Genomic DNA, 19,094 nt, shown 5'->3' on the forward strand with positions numbered 1-19,094 from the left:
ATTGCATGCCCAAATCAGTTCATAGGGGCGTAAACAAGTAAAACTACTTGCAAGCTATTCGAATCTTGATTCGAAAAAAAAGTTCATTTAAGTTCGTTTAATTAAGTTAATGAGCCGAGCTTAAGACTGATTTTGAACTCAAAAATATTATTGAGCCGAGTTCGAGTTTAATGATATTTGGTTTGTGAGCTCGCGAATATGTTCATTTAAAGGCTCATGAACGTGTTCGTTAAGAGGTTCGCAAACGTGTATAAATTATAAATATTATATATTAACGAGTCAAGCTCGAACTAAGCTCGTTTAGTTTTTAAATGAACTATTTACGAACCAAACTCGTACTAAACTCGTTTAACTTTAAAATGAACCATTTTTGAACTGAGCTTGAATCGTTCGTGAACTATTTAATTTCATTATGATCCGAACTCGAGCTTAAGAATTAAAACTTAAATCAAACTCGAGCCGAACTCAAGCTTAGTGAAAACAAATTAAGCTAGAGCTCGACCCTCTTACTGATCGACTCGGCTCGGTTCGATTACACCCCTAGAGTTATGCTCAGCTAAGCAAGTGAGTAATGCTCAACTACGACGCATGGCAAGTCTAGAACAACCTAGTTTAGGACCATGGCCCCTTGTTCAACATGAAGCTTCCACTAGGGTCAGCCCCAGTATGTACTGACCTACCTGTGTTCCAGTCAGGCTGAGCAGTGAGCACAGTTCAAAGCATGTTAATTTGGGCTCGATCCAATTAATGCAACCTGGCTTGGTTCTGACAGAGTTTTAGAGCTGCCTTGATTTAAATTCAACTGCACGTGGCTACTGTGGGAATAAACTTATTAGCATAGACCGAGACACCTTTGATGAGACTTACAAGTGTAATATTTAACCCTAAGAAATGAATCCTTATTCCTAAAATTAAAGGAAATGAATCATTATTCGTAATTAAACATAATATGATTAAACAAAATCTATTCTATTTCATAGTGTCACGTGGACCTTTATATACTTTGGGATGCGATTCATCAAATGCTGATGCCAACAATGGGTCTACGCTGGACGTGCCTGTACGGAATGCATCAAAATAAAGGACTTGAAAATAATAGCAGAAAAAAACTGAAAAAAAGAGGAACATTACATCTGTACACATTGTCGACGATCGTTGTACAAACATCACTAAACAGACATATTTTGGCAGTTTCAATTTGAATAGAGAATCTCTCACCATTAAATCTGCTTTACCTGCCATTGTGTTTCTCATGTTAGCTTGAATCATAGCTTGCTGTTTTCGCATTCTCACGCATCTTTTCCACAATATGCCTGCCTTTTTCTTCAATGTGCCGTCTCTTCTCTTCCAGCTTATCCCCAACCCTCTTCCCAAAATCCATCATTCTAGCACGTCTGCTGGTTTTCTTTGGCTTATCGTCGTCTTCAGCACTTAAATGATCATTCGGCAACACTAATGACCTGGACATGGAAACCGTTGGGCTATCTGTGTTTCTTTGGATAGAATTCTTGTCAGGTTCACCGGTCAATAGTGGAGCCTTCAGATCAGCATTCATGGCATCATAAGAAGACTGAATAGAAGAAGTAGCAGAGCCAGTTTGATCACCAATGGCAGTCGAAGATGATGCTGGAGTAGTTGCCTGGGAAGTTTGCCCATCATGCATCACATCCTTTACTTTTTCAATTCTGTCATCCGAACTGTCTTTAATTTTGATACCACTATCAACCTTCAATTTTTCTTCGGTAGCTCGAGGCACTGATGACTCGGGTTCTGTGATGTCTGCATTCTCATTATTGGTCCATAGGAATGGTGCAGCTTTACTTGGGACCCAATCATCTTTTTCTGCTATCATCCATGGGATACATATGCTTTCACAATTAGGGAGAACCAAACTGTCCTTAATTGATGCCTGCATAGTAACATGTTTCGGAGTTACAATTTTAAAGGGTGACATTTGCATTTCAAAATGCAGGTCAGAATTTCTCAACTAGGAAAACCAACTTTTGGAGTTGATAATACCAACTGTAGTGTAGTGAAAGAAAAAAAAAATGATAGTTGAATGAAACTATCACCTTAATCCGATTGCCAATGAGCAAACCAATGTGACTATGGGATAATTTTCGATCCCCAATTGAAGAGTCCAAATTCCAATCTAATTCTGGCATATTGGTGAAGCCAAACCATAACTGATCAGATGGTGGTGGCTTTATATGCAACCGCAATGTCCCACGGAGAGAAACAATTCTTATTGCCAATGAAAGTGGCACCTTAAAAAACCAAAAATAAAGTCATTCAGGATTACTCAAAAAACAAGCATGAAGAAAACAATTTAACTATCCAGACCAGTAACAGGTTCAATGATGCAGTCCTCAACAAAAGTGTAGTGGACAAAGTGATGCAAGAGGTGAAGCTTGTATCATGTGGGAAATCAGAGTAATGTGAAATTTATATGGAATTGGCGTGTATTAGTATTTCCAGATTTAGAAAGTCCAGAATTGATCTTTGCTGTTATTTCCAGAACTTTATGTCACCCTTGAATAGCGAAACTGATTGATTGCTAAAGGAGGATGCATGTAAACTCAAACTTATTCCCTAGATCAGTTTAAGTTTAAGATATGTCTTAGTCAATTTTCCCAATTGTCTGTGATGTAGTTTAAAAAGTTTGGTCACCAGAGTGCAACAAAACAAAACATTCGCTACTTGTCCACCAATAGTTTTGTTACTTTATGTTTAAATTTAATATGAAATTTAAGAATTTCGTGTTATTTTCATTTAGTAGAAGATTTCTGGCATGCAGTGTTGTTGGTTTACCAGAAATCAATGTACTTGGATGCAGACTGGTAGATACTCTGATTATCCAAAATGGTAATCCATAGTTAGGAAATCATGATGGATTTGAACTTTATCCTTGTTATTGAAGATTTTTAAGTATATAATGCAAATAAGGATAAGAATAATGCAAAGAAGGAAACAAACATGCAGAAAAAAATAATTTTAAAGAAAACAAGTTGAAGATAACTTCCAGATTAAGGGTTTAGGGTTCAAAAAACTTCAAGAATAGATAATATTCAAGATTGGCGCATCTGCAATAAATGGAATTAAATTGGAAAATATTCAAGATAGACGCATTTACAATAAATCAGATTTAATTTTTGTTATTTGATAATTAATATTTTCTATTTTGATAATAAATAGAAAATAATTATAATCCTGTCAGATTAGCCTATTTTCTTTATTAGAATATTTATTTCCATATTTACTGTTGAGTCAAGTCTATAAAAAAACTCCAAAGTTTTGTATTTTAATCATCTTTGAATTAATACAATTTTCAATTTTACTTCTCTTAGTGAGAGTTTTTCCTCTGTGTGAGTTATCGCCTTCTTCACTTCATCCACTTCGTTCCTAGTTCTTGGGTGGTTCGATGATTTGATTTTGGTGTTGCGTCAATGGCAAGTAGAAATGCCATTGCAATATAATAAAGGATTTCCATGGAAAGACCTAGACCTAGCGAAGGCATTATGCTACAGTAGTTGCCAATGATAGGAGGTCCACTTTGAAATTTTGCACTTTCGTTGGCGGCAATGGCAAGTAGAAATGTGAAGGATAAAAAAACAAGCTATTGTAGCTCACTCTACTGCTGAAGTAGAATATATAGACAATAAAAGTACATTGTGACAATCAAGTAACCATCTATTCTACAAGCAAAATTCAGTATTCCATGAACATGTTCTATATTTTTTAAGAAGAATAGATTGCTGATGTTTTTTCCAAGCCACCTAGTAGAGCTCAGTAATGTTTTTTCTGACAAGTTGGGTATGACAGGTATCCATGTTTGAGGTCAAAGAGTGTTAAAAATAATAAATTTAGTCCCACATTACTATTTTCTAATAAATTATTAGGATGGAATCAATTTAGATAAATATTTGAGTAGCCTTATAGGTGACAAATAACAAAATAATAGAAAATAGGTTGCAATGGTATGATCACGCGCGTCCAAAGATGATTAAATGATTGACAAATTGAATGAATTAGAGTTAAAGGTGAAATAACATAGATGGAGATCAAGAATACTCTAGCCAGCCCCCGGGGCATAGCTGAGTTGGTTATGACAGAGCAAACATGCAGAAGAGGGCAAGAGTTCGAATCTCGGCGAAGCCGAGCAATACCCTCCTCCGTCGTGACCAACTGCAGCTTCTCGATTTACCTCCTCACAAATGGCCGTAGGGCTGACCGTGTGGGGCTGCTAGGGTGGCGGATTCCACTTTTTGCAGAAGAATACTCTAGCCAAAGTAACAAAAAGTGATACAACCCATCTAACATTATCAGTATTATACTTCGCGTCAAATTCAATAGAAGATAGATCCATATAACCAATCCAAAAAAGTAGGGCTACCACAGCTTGGTCATCGTGATATTAGGTTGGGAGGGTATATAAACATGGACTGTTAACCTCATTATCATATGTGGAAAAAAAACTTTTGATACTTTGCATCACAGCTATGGTAATAAGAACCCCATAGGCTGATATTCACTAGATTTCTAAATTTTTGCCAATATAAATTGCACCAGGGTAGACAATTGACATTTTTTTAATGGCCAAATATCACATCTTTGATGTCCATTTGACAACCCTAGTAAACAGATTGGTATAGACATTCACTTCAAATAATAATAATTATTATTATCCAAAACATAGAAGTATAAAAATCAAGGAACAATGACTTTATTTACAGATACATGTGAACAAAATCAATACTTGATTTTAGATGGCACTAAACAGCGGTTTTCTGCTTTTCTTCAGCTAGGAAAAAAACCATTGTGCAGATACACGTGTGTTTGTGGAAAACAAAGAAGTACATAATGATTTTTCAAAAACACACCATATTCATACCCAGGGATTATATATTCACTCATGCCATCTGTGCTTCAAGTTAATTATATTGTTAAAGTTCTTTGAATATAAACTAACCTGTGAAACTTGACCAGCAACAGAGTGGAGGATGGTCTTCCATCTAGATACATAGCTTGCAGTCCAACCAGCACTCTTTGTGTTTCTCAGGCTATCTAAACAACAATACTTGGTAAACTTAGTGATGGGACAACCTGAACGAGTATTCCAACCATCTGCATCTCTATAAGAGTAATTTTGCTTGGGAATGGTTAAGCTAAAAAAGGTATACCAGCCAACAAAAAAAAAGAACATACAATTAAGAGAAACAAATTTAAGGATGTTAATAATAACAGATTACATGTAAATTACAACTAATACACATAGAGGCGGGGGCAGGGTTGGTGGGGCGTGGTCAGTTATTATTAAAAAAAAATATCAACCAAAAGACAATCTATGGAAAAGACAAAATTACAAAAATCCAAAGGCAATGAAAAAAAGTGACAGTTGACATCAACTTCTGGGTAAAGTACAAACTCACTATTTGATTAAAGAAAGCAAAAGTTCATGGAACATACATGAGAACTAAAATAATGTCTTAAAAAGATTACAAAGCCTCATTTCATTCATTTTGAATAGACACACTGCTTATTACATAATTAACTAAATCTTGCAAACACTCACATAAAGTATCAGCTACAGCAATTAGTGATCTTAAAGAGAACAATGTTTTTGGAAATAGCTTGATAGTTGTCGTCGACTAATTGAAGCAATTCTATGCTTAGATTTCTAGTCAACAATTCAAATGAATCTGATAAGTGATTATATTAAAGAAGTTAAAAAATTCTGTTTGATAATTGATCTCAAGCATAATAGGGCAAGCAACGAATATCCACTTAAAATGGACAAAAAAAACCATGAATCTTGATTAAGAAAGATGATATGGATATGACTCAAATCTTCATCTGGGAAATCAGGAAATGAAGGGTAATTGTATATATTCACAATAGTGAGTTATAGTCAACTTATTTTTTGGTTTCCTACAAGAAAATAGCATATATAAAAACTTCAATATATAAACAGTACTGCCCAAACACATCAATATCCAGCATCCTATACTCACCTGCTTTCTCCGCTTCATTTCTGTTATCCATTACATTGGCTAAGTTTGAATATTTCAACTGGTTTCCATAATGCTCGATACCATCAAGTAAGTCTGAGTTTACCTCGCCAGCGGAATTTGGTTCTAAACTTGGTTCTATTATGTTCTTTTGCAACTCTGGTTCACAAACTTCAAGTCTTGTCTCTATATCCAACAATATACCACCTGAATATTCAATATCCACTTCCATAGACCACACCTCATTCAAGTCCATTGGGAGAACTCTCATTCTGTGAATGTAAGGTGGAAGATTTCCAATATCTAAGCCAGTACAAATTATTTCACCAATATAACTTGGTCTTCTCATATTTGACAAACTCTTCTGCTCAAATAATAAGAAGATCAGAGGCCATATAAACCAAAATATAAACAACTAGAATATAAAAGGGAAAAAGAAAAAAAAAACCTGGATACGTGATTTTACGATACTATTGATGTTGATACTTCTTTTAGCATCAAAAAATAGCCGTGAGAACAACAGATTACAACAAAGTGTACCCTCATCGTTAACAATCCTTTCATCAACAGTTGTATCTAAATTGCTAGGCCGTAAACTTTTGCTGCCCAAATAAGTAGAAGTTGGTGGTATATGCTGTCCTATATTATTTGACGAGGAACTGCCTAAACTTCTGTCTGCAGATGAACTTATTGATATATCAGCTGACGAATGTGACTTCTCAAAAATCTTCTTTTCACCATAGTTTGATGATGAAACTGAGCTCATTCTACCCTCTATACCATTCTTTGAAGTCTTTTTCGCCAGTTTTTTCCAAAATAGACGAACTCTTGAAGATCCATCGATCTTATTTGATCTGTCTGTAGTCTCAGAAAAAACCACTGATGGTTTTAGAAAAGAAGGATATTCATTATTCAAGGATGAGAGATAATCTTGGAAATCTTCACTAATCTTTGTGTACCAGTTCCTTTTTCCCTCATCAGGAGAAGAAGCAAGACGGAGAGCTCTGCACCAGGATTCTTTCTCCCAAGAAGTGTCAAAATATAAGTAACATGTCTTACTGCCCTTGTAAACTACTGAGTCTTTGCTCTCCACTTTTATGGGATACCTCTTAGCCCTATAGAAGCCACATCAGGAAAAGATAATAGATCTATATATAACAAAAATGTTTAAAGATGACTATTTTATCTCTAGAATAATGATTGTGCATTATTTGGCATTCCAATAAATTATGCATCAAACCTATAGAAAAAGTCATAAAACCATCTTGCATTTCTAATCAATGTGCAGTTTTCAGAAGTCATACTAGAAGAAAACCTACATATCGACTACAGCTGGTAATTTGAGGATGACAACAAACTGTTTTTGAACCAATATATTCTGAATTTTACCTTTATAATTCAGGGTAAAAGAATGCAATCTACAAGTCAAAAAAAATCAGTCGATTAGTATGTTAGTTGACCGGTAAACTGGCTTAACCATTTCTAAGGTCATGTCTACCTATATTGAGATCTACCCTTGCCCCGAGATACATTCTCTAAACACTCAACTCCCTCGGAGTTTATCTTAGCCTCAAAGTCATCTTCCTTTGGGCCCCACGTCTTTTGGATGCATCCTAGCCCACGACTACTCTCCATGTCATCCTTCATGCTTTTGCCTTCGACATCCATTTCCCTCTGCTCCACTCCGATGATCCTTGTCCTACAATCCCTCAGACGCTCCATGTTATCCTTCACCGATCTCCATGAACCTCGAGTCACCGGATGTCCAACTACCATGGTCACGTCAAGTCATCTCCATGTATATTTTACCAAGTCTTGCAAGACTCAAATACACATCAAAACCACAAGCAAACTTAACTTAAACTCTTTGTTCATACATTCACAAATAGAAATAGAACTTTTCTATTCGCGAAGATTGCAAATAGCTCAACATCAAGCTGAAACATCAACTATGAACAAAAGTACAAAACACATGTTCCTCGATCGAGCAAACCAATAGGTAGAGTCTACCTAAAATTACAATCCCTCATAATCTCTCACAACTCACATGTCTTTAAGTTTTTAATGTCGTCAATGCTTTACGCCCTTAAGCCCATCTCGTTTTGCGCTTCTAAGTCATCCCCACTTGATCATGTGAATCTTATTGCACAAGAAACCTACCAAACTCCTAGTGGCCTATTAGACTTTCAATCATCCTTCCAGATCAAGTTTAATCTTTTGGACTTTCAATCATCTTGTCAAGCTCTAAAACTCTCCTCTTGGACTTTCAATCAACTTGTGCATCCTACAAACTCAACACATATCGGAAATACAAAATGAACCTAATTTAAGCACTTTCAATCACATTAAAACATCAGAAGAAGCTGATCAAAGTCAACCTCGTTGAGGATAATTTCATAGCCAGTTTAATGGCTTTCTATCTTAGTTGAAGATAAATAAAATTTGCGGATGGCATGTTCACCACAATATTGATGATTGTAGCACCATGATTAGTTGACACACAGATTGCCAAACTGTGTAAGAACTTCTGTTATAGGCTTACAGCCAATAGATACAAGCAATCTGTTTATTTTACTCATATCAACTTTTTTTACAAACATAAATATTGTAAAATGCATAAACGTCTGTATGCACTGCTCTTCTACCTTAATTTCTTTTTTCATTAAAAACGATCACCATGAAACCAACATTAACAACCTGAATCAGTTTCATACTTCCAAACAGTCAAAAAGGAAAAACAGACTTGTGTAATCCACCATTGAAAACAACTATGACATTTTGCAATCAGCATTTGCAATGAATTGGCCCACTTCCTTGACCTAGTCCTTACTTCATCAGTATCACATGCTTCAATGACAAAAATTCATAGATGAACATAATTAGTTCTTCAAGTCAACGTGAACTAAGCTTAAACAAAAGAACTTATGGTTGAATTGTGGTAAGAACATATATATCATTTAAAATGATTCATTACTGAATAAAACACTGGACTGATCTACTAATCTTGTTTTCAATAAAAGAATAAATCACTTATTGAAAATCCTCCAACCAAAGAGTTGTGTCATCATCAAAACTTATTTATAGCAGAGGATTTTATCCAACTCACCACTTCCGTGAAGACAAATTTGAGGCAGAAACAGCAACCACCGTACAGCCCAAGAGTTTAATAATTGCTTGAGAACCATCAGAATCAGACAAGATCAATAAGTGATCTTTAATTTTAGCATATTTTCTGACAGGAATAACCTCCAGAGTGCTTTTATTCTTTTTCTCTTTCGGCACTTTTGTTGATGATTCATCAATGTTGATTTTTGGAACTTTATCTGGATCTAGTAACCAAACTGAACCCTGTGTTTCAAAAGTCAAAAGAGTGAAGATAGAAAACAAATAATTATAATACAAATTGTCATGTACATAAATGTATTTAAAAAACAAACAAAAGTTTAAGAGTGCCATTGTTGAGTAAGTAGGAATCAGCTAAAAATTAGCATAGTTGAGATATGTAAATTCAAATGCATGTGAGGAATTATTAAAATAAATAAAAAAATATTGGTATCCTAAAACAGTTAGGTGTAACTCTAATTGATAATAAATACAAAAGTAATATGCTAAAATGAGATGGACGTGTAAAGTTGACAAGCAGATTTCTCAGTTAGTCAAATTAAGTCAATCAGAGTCACATGTGTTCAAACGAGCACCAGCAGATTTCTCAGTTAGTCAAATTAAGTTAATTAGAGTCGAATGTGAGGCAAAAGGGCACCAACCCAAAGAAAATTCTAGATAGCATAATTAAGAATGATTTAGAGATTGGAAAATTAATAGTGATATAACCTTTTAGAATCCAAAAGCAAAATGAAATCATGGAGCTAATTCTGACAGACAGATGAAAAATATAACGGTTGATTGATTGTTATTGACACATAAAATCATGTTAGCATGACCAACAACTTCACATGTCTATTTGGTTTCAAACTACAAATAAGGCCAAATTTTTTGTTGCCAATGGCAAGATAATTACATATATCCTCAAAAAGATCTAATTCACAGACATAATTACAACAAAAAAGTGTTTAATCAAACCAAGCAACAATTAAATATCTAAAATAACTAAGAAAGAAGCAATAACAAAAATTGGATGGATTGTTTTAAGTAGTAAACACTAATGGCTAATCAATCTATTACCATTTCCAACAATGATATTTATTAAGAACACTAACAAGGAAAAGTAGATTTAAATTGATAGTGCGCAACAACAAAAATAATAACAATAATATTGTCACTAGTCTCAAATAAGTTAACTATATGAATCTTATCACTTAATTACACTTCCGATGCAAGGATATATGACTTGCCATATACTCCATTGAATTATCCCTCATGACCTTCCATCGTGATCAAAATCTCATTATTTGCAGCTAAAAATGCCATTGCACTAGCCAACCAACACTGAGATGGTAGCACCGAGTAAAGGTAGTGGATGTTGGAGACTTTGCTAAAGGAGAAATCAACATCGAGAAATGACACCAATGGTGATAGAGGTTTTACAAGAGGAATAATTAGCAGTGGAAGATAAAACCGACAATAAAGTAAGGCATAAATCAAACTCAAGCTATTCCTTCCAAAAAGATTCAAACACCTAGAGCCATCTATATTGTGCTTTCGATTCAAAGATTCCACTTTTCATTGTGTTGCCAGAGCGATGTTATTTAGCAAAGTGCTTTGATTAGAAGTGGTTTGTACATGAAATTTATGTTGGAAAATTAATTAGTTCACAGATGACTCTTAAACTAAAAAATACTCTGTTTTTACCCTTCATTTTTACCAGTTTCCAAGAAGAAGATACATATACAACTACGAAAATGAAACATATCGGAAAGCCTAGTCCTATAACATCTTAAACACAACAAATACCTAGCAACTGATTCTCCCAAAGAGGATGGTCATGGCCTCATGGCCATGACACATTTTTATTTTAAGTTACATGAAATGGAGGTGAACATAACATTTTTGAATGGGAATCTGGAGGAAGTAGTATGGATCAACTTGGAGCCTTTAATGACAAAGAACATTTGGTTTGTAAATAAAAAAAATGTGTAAACTAAAGCACGCATCATGCCAATGAAATACAAAATTTCATAATATTATTGCCTCATTTGGTTTCAAAAAAAAAAAAAAAAAAAAGGATCAATGTGTGGACCTAAAAGTTAGTGGGCATAAAGTAATATTTTAGTCCAATATATGGATCATAGTCTACTTTGAATTACTTCAGTATGCCACATGAAAGGAAGTATTATCTTTCTCAAATTTCTGAAACAAAAGACTGAAGTGAATCTTCTTATATCCTTGGCATAGAGATTCATAGAGATTAATCTTAAACTATTATTATTAGGATTATCAAAGAAGGTTTTCATTAAAAAGATTTTGAAAAGGTTCAAAATGAAAAAAAATTGTAGCCTTTGTATTATTGATTGTCAAAGAGGATATGTTCAGTCAATATCCACTTAAAAATGGAGCAAATGACAAATGTGTCATATGCACCCACACTTGAAATCTTATATATGCATAGATATATATAAAACATGGCATAGCTTGTGCGGTAGGGATGCTAGGTAGATGTAAAAAAAAAAAATCCTATAATGGATCATTAACAAGCTGCTCAAAAGATCTATAGTATTTACAAGGAACCAAAGGTTATGTGCTTACTTATAATACATAGATCATGGTTTCAAAAGTCACTGTGTCAGTCAATGCAGCACAAATTGAGACATGGTGGCAAGGTGAAAATCTCTACATGGCTGAGACATCTCCAACTCTAGCAACACGATCCCTCACAAGAGAGATAAGAAGGAAGCTTCTATGATGATCTTCTACTCCAGCAATGTGAGCCTTCAAATTAGGCAACATGCAAAGCTTCCATGACTACCTCTAGTCGTAGCAATGCGAGGTGCACATGAAGCTTCCACAACAGCCACTAGCAATGCAAGGTGAGTCCTCCAAGTAAGCCACAACCTCCTCCTATTCTTCTTTGTCTTGTTTAGGCTCAACAACCAACCCTTCTTTGCCTCCATCTTGTAAGGCTTAACATGTATCAAATCTCAATATTGTATTGCGACTCCTCTTCCTGCTTGGTGGTTTTGACACTGCATGTCAGAACGCCTAGTATTGCAGTAGCATTGTATCATTTCAACAATGACCAAAATCCCAATTCAGAATTTGATTGTTATGTTCACTATGGAGATTGAGTTTATAAGTTGCTTAAGGCTTATTGCATAAGCACTATAGTTGACAAACTTTATTTTTAAATTAAGAGTTGTCGATTCTAATGTAGGACTTATAAAGTAATAATACAACAATGAAGCCCTAGTTTCTTTCCCTAAGAATAACAAGAGTGGAAGTTGTAGCAAGCATATTAATATATAGTGGTGTAAGGTAGCACATTAAGAAACATGAAGTGGAATCCCATTATCTTAACGCCAAATTAATGATAGTAAATCTCAATATTGTACTGCAACTCCTTTCTCTTCCTACTTGGCGGTTTTGATACTGCATGTCAGCACACCTAGCATGGCACTAGCATCCTATCATTTCAACCAACGACCAAATCCCAATTCAAAATTTGATTGGTATATCCACCATGGAGACCAAGTTTATTGGTCGCTTTGAGGCTTGTTGCATAAGTACTATAGTTGAGAAACTTTATTTTTAAATTAAGAGTTATTGATTCTATTGTAGGACCTATAAAGTAATAATACAACAATGAAGCCATAGTTTCTTTCCCTAAGAATAACAGGAGTGGAAGTTATAGCAAGCATATTCATATAAAGTATCGCATTGTCAGGTATGACATTAAGAAACATGAAGTGGAAACCCATTATGTTAATGCCGAACTAATGATAGTAAATCCCATGACCAAAATCTTGTTGGCTATTAGCTATAAGGGTCATGTGGAGCATATGGAAATTATTAGTTCATTTGACATGTATCTTCTTTTGTAATCATGCAAGGCATTATTAGAAATAAAGTATATAAAAATCTAGTGCATGTGCAGCACAAATGAATAAAATCTTTGGACTTATCTCAATACTGATTATTTAAGTTGGCCCTTGAATGATTAAGAGTTCATAAATTAACTCTGTAATGCAAAGTGCTACATGGAAGGGAGTATTCTGTTGAGAAGGTATAGCTTCCATAAATTGTGTTTTCAAGTTATCTTTAGGTGAATGCTAGTGTCAAATGTACCAAGTGGAAGAATGTTAAAATAATAATCATTACTATTCATAAGAAGTCCACACAACAATCATTGAAACATTGAATCCAAGAAAATGATATTAAGTATGATACGACATTAGTATGATATAAGATTAGTCGTGAATAGTCTAGGTCTTGAAAATGACTAAATTTTAGATTTTCTAAATGTCTTTTAGCAAGTCTACGGAAGCTTCTACAATTTCCAAGATAGCCTTCTTTATGGTAGAAAAAAATAAAAGTTTCTTTCTTGATCCATGAGATAGGTCCCTAGTTGAGTCTATAGTCCATATAAACACCATGACTCTCCATCAATTATCACAGGATGTTCCATTAGGCATATACTAAAAGACTCTTGTGTCGATGCAATCGGTCCCTAAAAGACTTGGTCTGGTTTAAGGGGGAGAGTATTGTGTAGTCATATTTAAATCATGAATAGTTTGGAAAAATGATTGGCAAAAGGTTTAAGTTAGGCTTAATATATATCCTGATAATTGTAGTTGAGGAAAAGTCAAAGTAAGTTGAGGCTTAGCAAAGAAAAATTCGAAAAGCATTGGTGGAAGAAGTCTCAGAGAAGTGGAATCCAAGCAGACAAGGAAAATCCCAAATTGGTATTAGTTCAAGTGGTTCTTAGCAGATGTAAGTCCCACAGATCTGAGTGAACTCCTGGCAGGCAGTAGTCCAAGTGGTTCTGGAAGAAAGAGAAGTCCCAAAGGAGTGAATTCCTAGTAGGCAAAAGTTCAATTAGATCTTAGTAGATGGAGTCCTAAAAGAGTGCTAAAAGTGCAGCTGGAACTTGGAAGATGAAAAGTCTTCGAGGGGTACTCATAGCAGATTTGACAAATGTCAAAGGTGATTTACATGTCTAAAGAGGTGTTGAATGGATGGCTCGAGTGACCTAAATCAAGCAAACTTGAAGGCAAAACTCTAAGAGTTGGAGGCCTGTCGAGAAGGACTCAAGGGATGGACCATCGTCAACATAAAGACACATGAGAAGAGAGATATGAGCGAATGCCATTTAGGGCATTTTGGGTAAAAGCTTTCTACTTAAGGTATAATTAACTAGAGAACAAGTGTTCTGGGTCAAAGTCAATAAAGTACCTCAATTAGATTGTTTCTGAGTCGGCTTAGCCAAGTTGAAATGTTACTCATGATCAAACGATTTGTATTCTGACTTGAGTCAACTGAATGACAAAAAGCCAACTGAAGTTGTATGATATTATGGGCTGATATACTCTAGTCAAGAAAGTCAAGACTTGATCCAAGTGGAGATAACACGTCAGAAGACCGACCGACCCCATGCCCGACTCCATACCCAACTCGGCTCAACACCCAACTTCGTGCTTGACTTGGCGATCAACTCGACTCAATGGCCAACTCCGTACCCAACTCGATTCAATGCCTGATTCCGTGCCCGACTCGGCTCAACGCCAGACTCCATGCCCGACTCAGCTCAACGCCAGACTCCGTGACTGACTCAATGCCCGACCCATGCCCGACTAGCTTTGCTCCTAGTTGACTCCGTGATCTCCAAGACAGAAGTCGACTCCTCGATCAGTTCAATGTCGCCGAGTCCGCACTCCCGCCCAAGTAGCCTCACTCCATCGTTACTACCTCCTCCACTCCATTACTCATCATGTTGGACTGTCACCTGCATGACATATGGAACGGTAAAGTACTTAACGGTAGATCACCTACCCCATTAATACAACATGACCATGTTCGGTACTAAGCATGAGTGATGGGTGATCGGACCCTTAACCACCGCGATGATGGGATAGTCACCTTTCCGTAGATGTGACATCTCCTCTTATGACTCCATATAATAATTCCACTCCTTGCGAGTGCAACACGCATCGACCTTCTCCACTCTCTGCCTTTATTCTTCGTCTTCTCCATCTCCGGCCGATGGACTGACTTGAGCGCCAGAGTGACTATGCCAGGACACCCCTAGCCTCCATTCTAATCCCTTCTTCTCTTTGAAGCTCTTCAAGGGTACCGTCTTCTCCAGCCGGTCATGGGATCCGTGCGACTTCGTCAACATAAAAGCTAGGTGTCCGGTGCCTCATCCGGAAGCGATCTCGAGCAGGAACATCTGAGTTGACTACCTTAGTTGATTGTTTGTGTGGTTTGAATTTGAATTGACACGAGTGGTCATTTGTGCAGGAAAAAGTTTATAGCTAAGAATATGAGTAAACTAAAGACACCTGGAGTCGATTAAACTATGTCAATGGCAAAAATGTCAAAGGTTTACTCAGGTGATTCTATGGGTGGTCGAAGGAGTCCACTGAAGACACAATCGTCAGAAGACCAAGTCACAAAGTTATCCAAGTGAGTCAACTAATGATCAAAGGAATCAATTGAAACAACTCATCAGACAACAAGGTTGAAGTTATATCCAGATGTAGCAATTAGAGGCATTGGAATATACTAATGGCAATCGAATCAACTAAATGCTCTTTGAGTCGACTAGATATGAAACAAAATCATTGTGGATAGTTCAATCAACTAACCAAGGAGGTTTGAGTCCGCTGATTGTTTGCATACTGACTATATATAGGGAGTTAAGTCCCTTTGAACAACATCATTGTGTTGGGTTGCAAGGGTGCAAACATAGTCCCACATCTAAAGTACATGAAAAGATTATGGGGTTAAAAGGATGGAAAGTATCTCCATTGGTATGAGGCCTTTTGGGGAGAGCCCAAGAACAAAGTCATGAGGGCTTAGGCCCAAAGTGAACAATATCATACCATTGTGGAGATATTTTGATTCCATCGGTACTAACAAGTGGTATCAGAGCGAGACCGCTCTTCACCGGACTAACCGCCGGATGAGCCATGATCCAGATCTAACTATGTGGTTTGAACCTTAAACAAAGGAAGTGGGTGATCCCATATCTAAATCAAGAGGACCAGACACTAGGTGAGAAGTCCTAGTAGGTCGGGTGGACCGAGGGGCAAAAAGTCCTAGTTGCGACTAGGTGGGAAGTCCTAGTAGATCGGGTGGACCGAGGGGCAAAAAATCCTAGCTACGACTAGGTGGGAAGTCCTAGTAGGTCGGGTGGACCAAGGGACAAAAAGTCCTGATGGGTTGAGGATTCAGATATCAAAACGGTGTTGAGGGGGCCTGTGGTCCTTTGTTTGAGGGGGGGATTGTTGGGTTGTAAGGGTGCAAACATAGTCCCACATCTAAAGTACATGGAAAAGATCATGGGATTAAAAGGATGGAAAGTATCTCCATTGGTATGAGGCATTTTGGGGAGAGCTCAAGAACAAAGCCATGAGGGCTTAGGCCCAAAGTGGACAATATCGTACCATTGTGGAGATATTTTGATTCCAACGGTACTAACACATTGTACATTCTTGTGTAGCTACTGTTTTGAAGTGCTGTAAAGAACCTCGAGGAAGGGATACTTTGATCAGGTTCAATTTTCTATTTTACATTTAGTTTCTCTTTATATTTAATTCTCATCTTGAAAAGAGAACTATTGTATAATGATTCTCTACCTCTAAAGGGGAGAAATTTTTATGTTCAGTGGTTTCATAGAGTGATTCATCTAAGGAGTTATGGCCGTGAAGTAGCAAGCTGGTGTTCCAAAGCACGTTAAATATTTTTGTTAGAAGTGCATATTGTCTTTTATTATTTTCGTTGCTATATATCTGATAAATATTTGCTAACAAGATAATCAAGTCTTGCATTTGCAAGAGCAAAAGATAAGAGTTTCAAATTTTCACCTATTCACTCCCCTCCAAAAGCACAATGGTCCTAACATCTTGCACTAAGGTTAGTTTGTGTCTTCACAACTTGATCTTAGATAATCGTAGTCAGAGGTGTGATTGTTTAGCTGCATAGAATTATTCTATTGGAAACTGGAAACCATTATTTGTTTCATGGTTTTCATGTATATATCACTATGATAAGGTTTAGGGTTTCCACCTTGATCACATATCTTTCATGTAAAGTTTAGTTATGCTTTGTAATCTTTCAACTTTTAGTTGCTACTTCCACCATCAAATACCATTACAAAAGTGTGTTTCTTTCCAATCGAAAAGAACTTCAAGATAAATAACAATTTATTGATAGCTGTTTCTGGAAAAGTCATCGAGTGAATTTCTAATGTCCCCAAACAGATAGAACGCCGGGATTCCCAAGCCAATCTTCTTCGGCATATTATAAAAACCTCTAAATTTGCAATTTCCTAATATTGGAAATTAAGGGACTGGGCAGCATGGATGATTCCGGAAAATGCAAATCTATTCATCAAATTCTTCAAACACGCATCAACGAAACACGACCCTAGGTGAACTGCTAAAACCAGTCCAGTTTCACATCACTTGGAATAAAAGAGAAAGATCAATCGAATCCATCAAAGGCACTGACCTTTTTCTCATCGGGATAAGTGAGTGGCCGCTCCTCACCGAGATCGCGCACTTTCGCTTGCGTCCGAGGCACATCAGCGGCAGGCCGCTTCCGGCTGAGGCGACGGAGGAGCCAGAGAAAGGCGACGCCCTCGGCGGCCACGAGGGCCACGACGCCGGCGAAGAAGCCGAAGAGGATGGCTATGAGCATCGCAAGAGAACCCTAAACCAGCGAACGGCGAAGACTGGCGGAAGCGGAAGCAGATTCGAGAAGGAAGAAGAGGAGGGGAAGTTAGGCGAATCGAATCGGCACCTCTCTCGCTCGCTCGCTTCTTGATCTGTAATTTTTTTATTCGAACGCGCGTCTAATTATTCATGCGGATGTTACAAAACTAATCACCGCATGGAGTTTGAGTGTGAGTGGGTGTTACGGCAGTTTACCAAAACAAAAAGCATACTCAAACTTTTCACATTTTTAAAACGGCCCTAAAACATCTCTATTTTCCATAAATGTCCCGTCCATTTCTCTTTTATCAAAAAGACTCGTCCTAGAATATTAATTACTATTTTAATAAAACTTAACTAAAAAGTCATGAAGTGGAATTCGAACCCATAACGTAGTAACAATTAAATTTACGACTATAACATTCTTATGCTAAAAATTATATTTAAATGATATTAATATTGCCAGAGAAGTATAGTAATATTACGTAAAATTTAAAAGATAAGAAATATTTTTAGTATAAGATGATGATGCTAAGAAAATATTTAAGAGCATTTAAAATATTTTTATTAAGTCATAGTTATAAAATAGAAGTCATAAACTTCTATGCATGGTGCATAATTTTATTTTAATTAAAATATAAATTTTATCTACCACTTCCAAGCAAGTATTAATTAAGAAGGACTCAATGATCATTAAAAAGAAGATTTTAATTTCTTTGATGTAAACTTTGATTTTCTATACTTAAAGAGATACGTACGTAATTTAAATAACTTTATTTTTTAAAAATTATATCTATAATAATTAATTAATTATGAACAAAGATGAATCGTGATTTAAATTATAACTGTTGATTTAAATCACTAACGTACTTTAAGGTTAAATTTAAAAATTGAGATATTTTGAATAGGTAGTTTTAACTACGGAAATGTCAATTTTGAATCGTGGTCAAGTCAGTCGATCGGTAGGTGCCCTGATCAAACGGGAGTTGCCTGTATTAAATAAGGGAAACTCAAAAGAAGCGTCGCATTAATTGAGGTCGTCTCCAACTCTTCTCCACTTTCACATTGCTTCAACTTATCGGATCAACGCCGACAAGGGACTCATTTATGCCCTCTCTTGAGTTCGGCTGCGTAATGCGTATGTAGATTTCAGACATTTTATTTGAGGTATTTAACTTTTTTATCTAAATCACATAGTCTATTTTTAAAATATTATTTTTTTTTCTGTTTAGGTCTAAGTCTAAATTTATAATATTGT

The 19,094-nt window shown here is 36.2% G+C and overlaps 1 protein-coding gene across 1 annotated transcript; it reads right to left on the bottom strand.

Moving 5' to 3' along the window:
- Nucleotides 1-1,086: 1,086 nt before the first annotated feature.
- On the bottom strand, nucleotides 1,087-17,954 carry LOC141825315 (uncharacterized). Its single transcript, XM_074712705.1, has 7 exons — nucleotides 17,634-17,954; nucleotides 9,115-9,356; nucleotides 6,457-7,123; nucleotides 6,012-6,372; nucleotides 4,970-5,064; nucleotides 2,073-2,267; nucleotides 1,087-1,909 (listed from the first exon to the last, which is right to left on the bottom strand). Exons 1-7 carry the CDS (start codon nucleotides 17,820-17,822, stop codon nucleotides 1,256-1,258), a joined length of 2,403 nt encoding a protein of 800 aa, XP_074568806.1. The 5' UTR covers nucleotides 17,823-17,954; the 3' UTR covers nucleotides 1,087-1,255.
- Between the last annotated feature and the right edge of the window lie 1,140 nt (nucleotides 17,955-19,094).

This window comes from Curcuma longa, chromosome 3, assembly GCF_044706935.1.
Source record: "Curcuma longa cultivar G26 ecotype Majalengka, Jawa Barat chromosome 3, ITB_CL_G26_1.1, whole genome shotgun sequence".
In the NCBI taxonomy this organism is placed as follows: Eukaryota; Viridiplantae; Streptophyta; class Magnoliopsida; order Zingiberales; family Zingiberaceae; genus Curcuma; species Curcuma longa.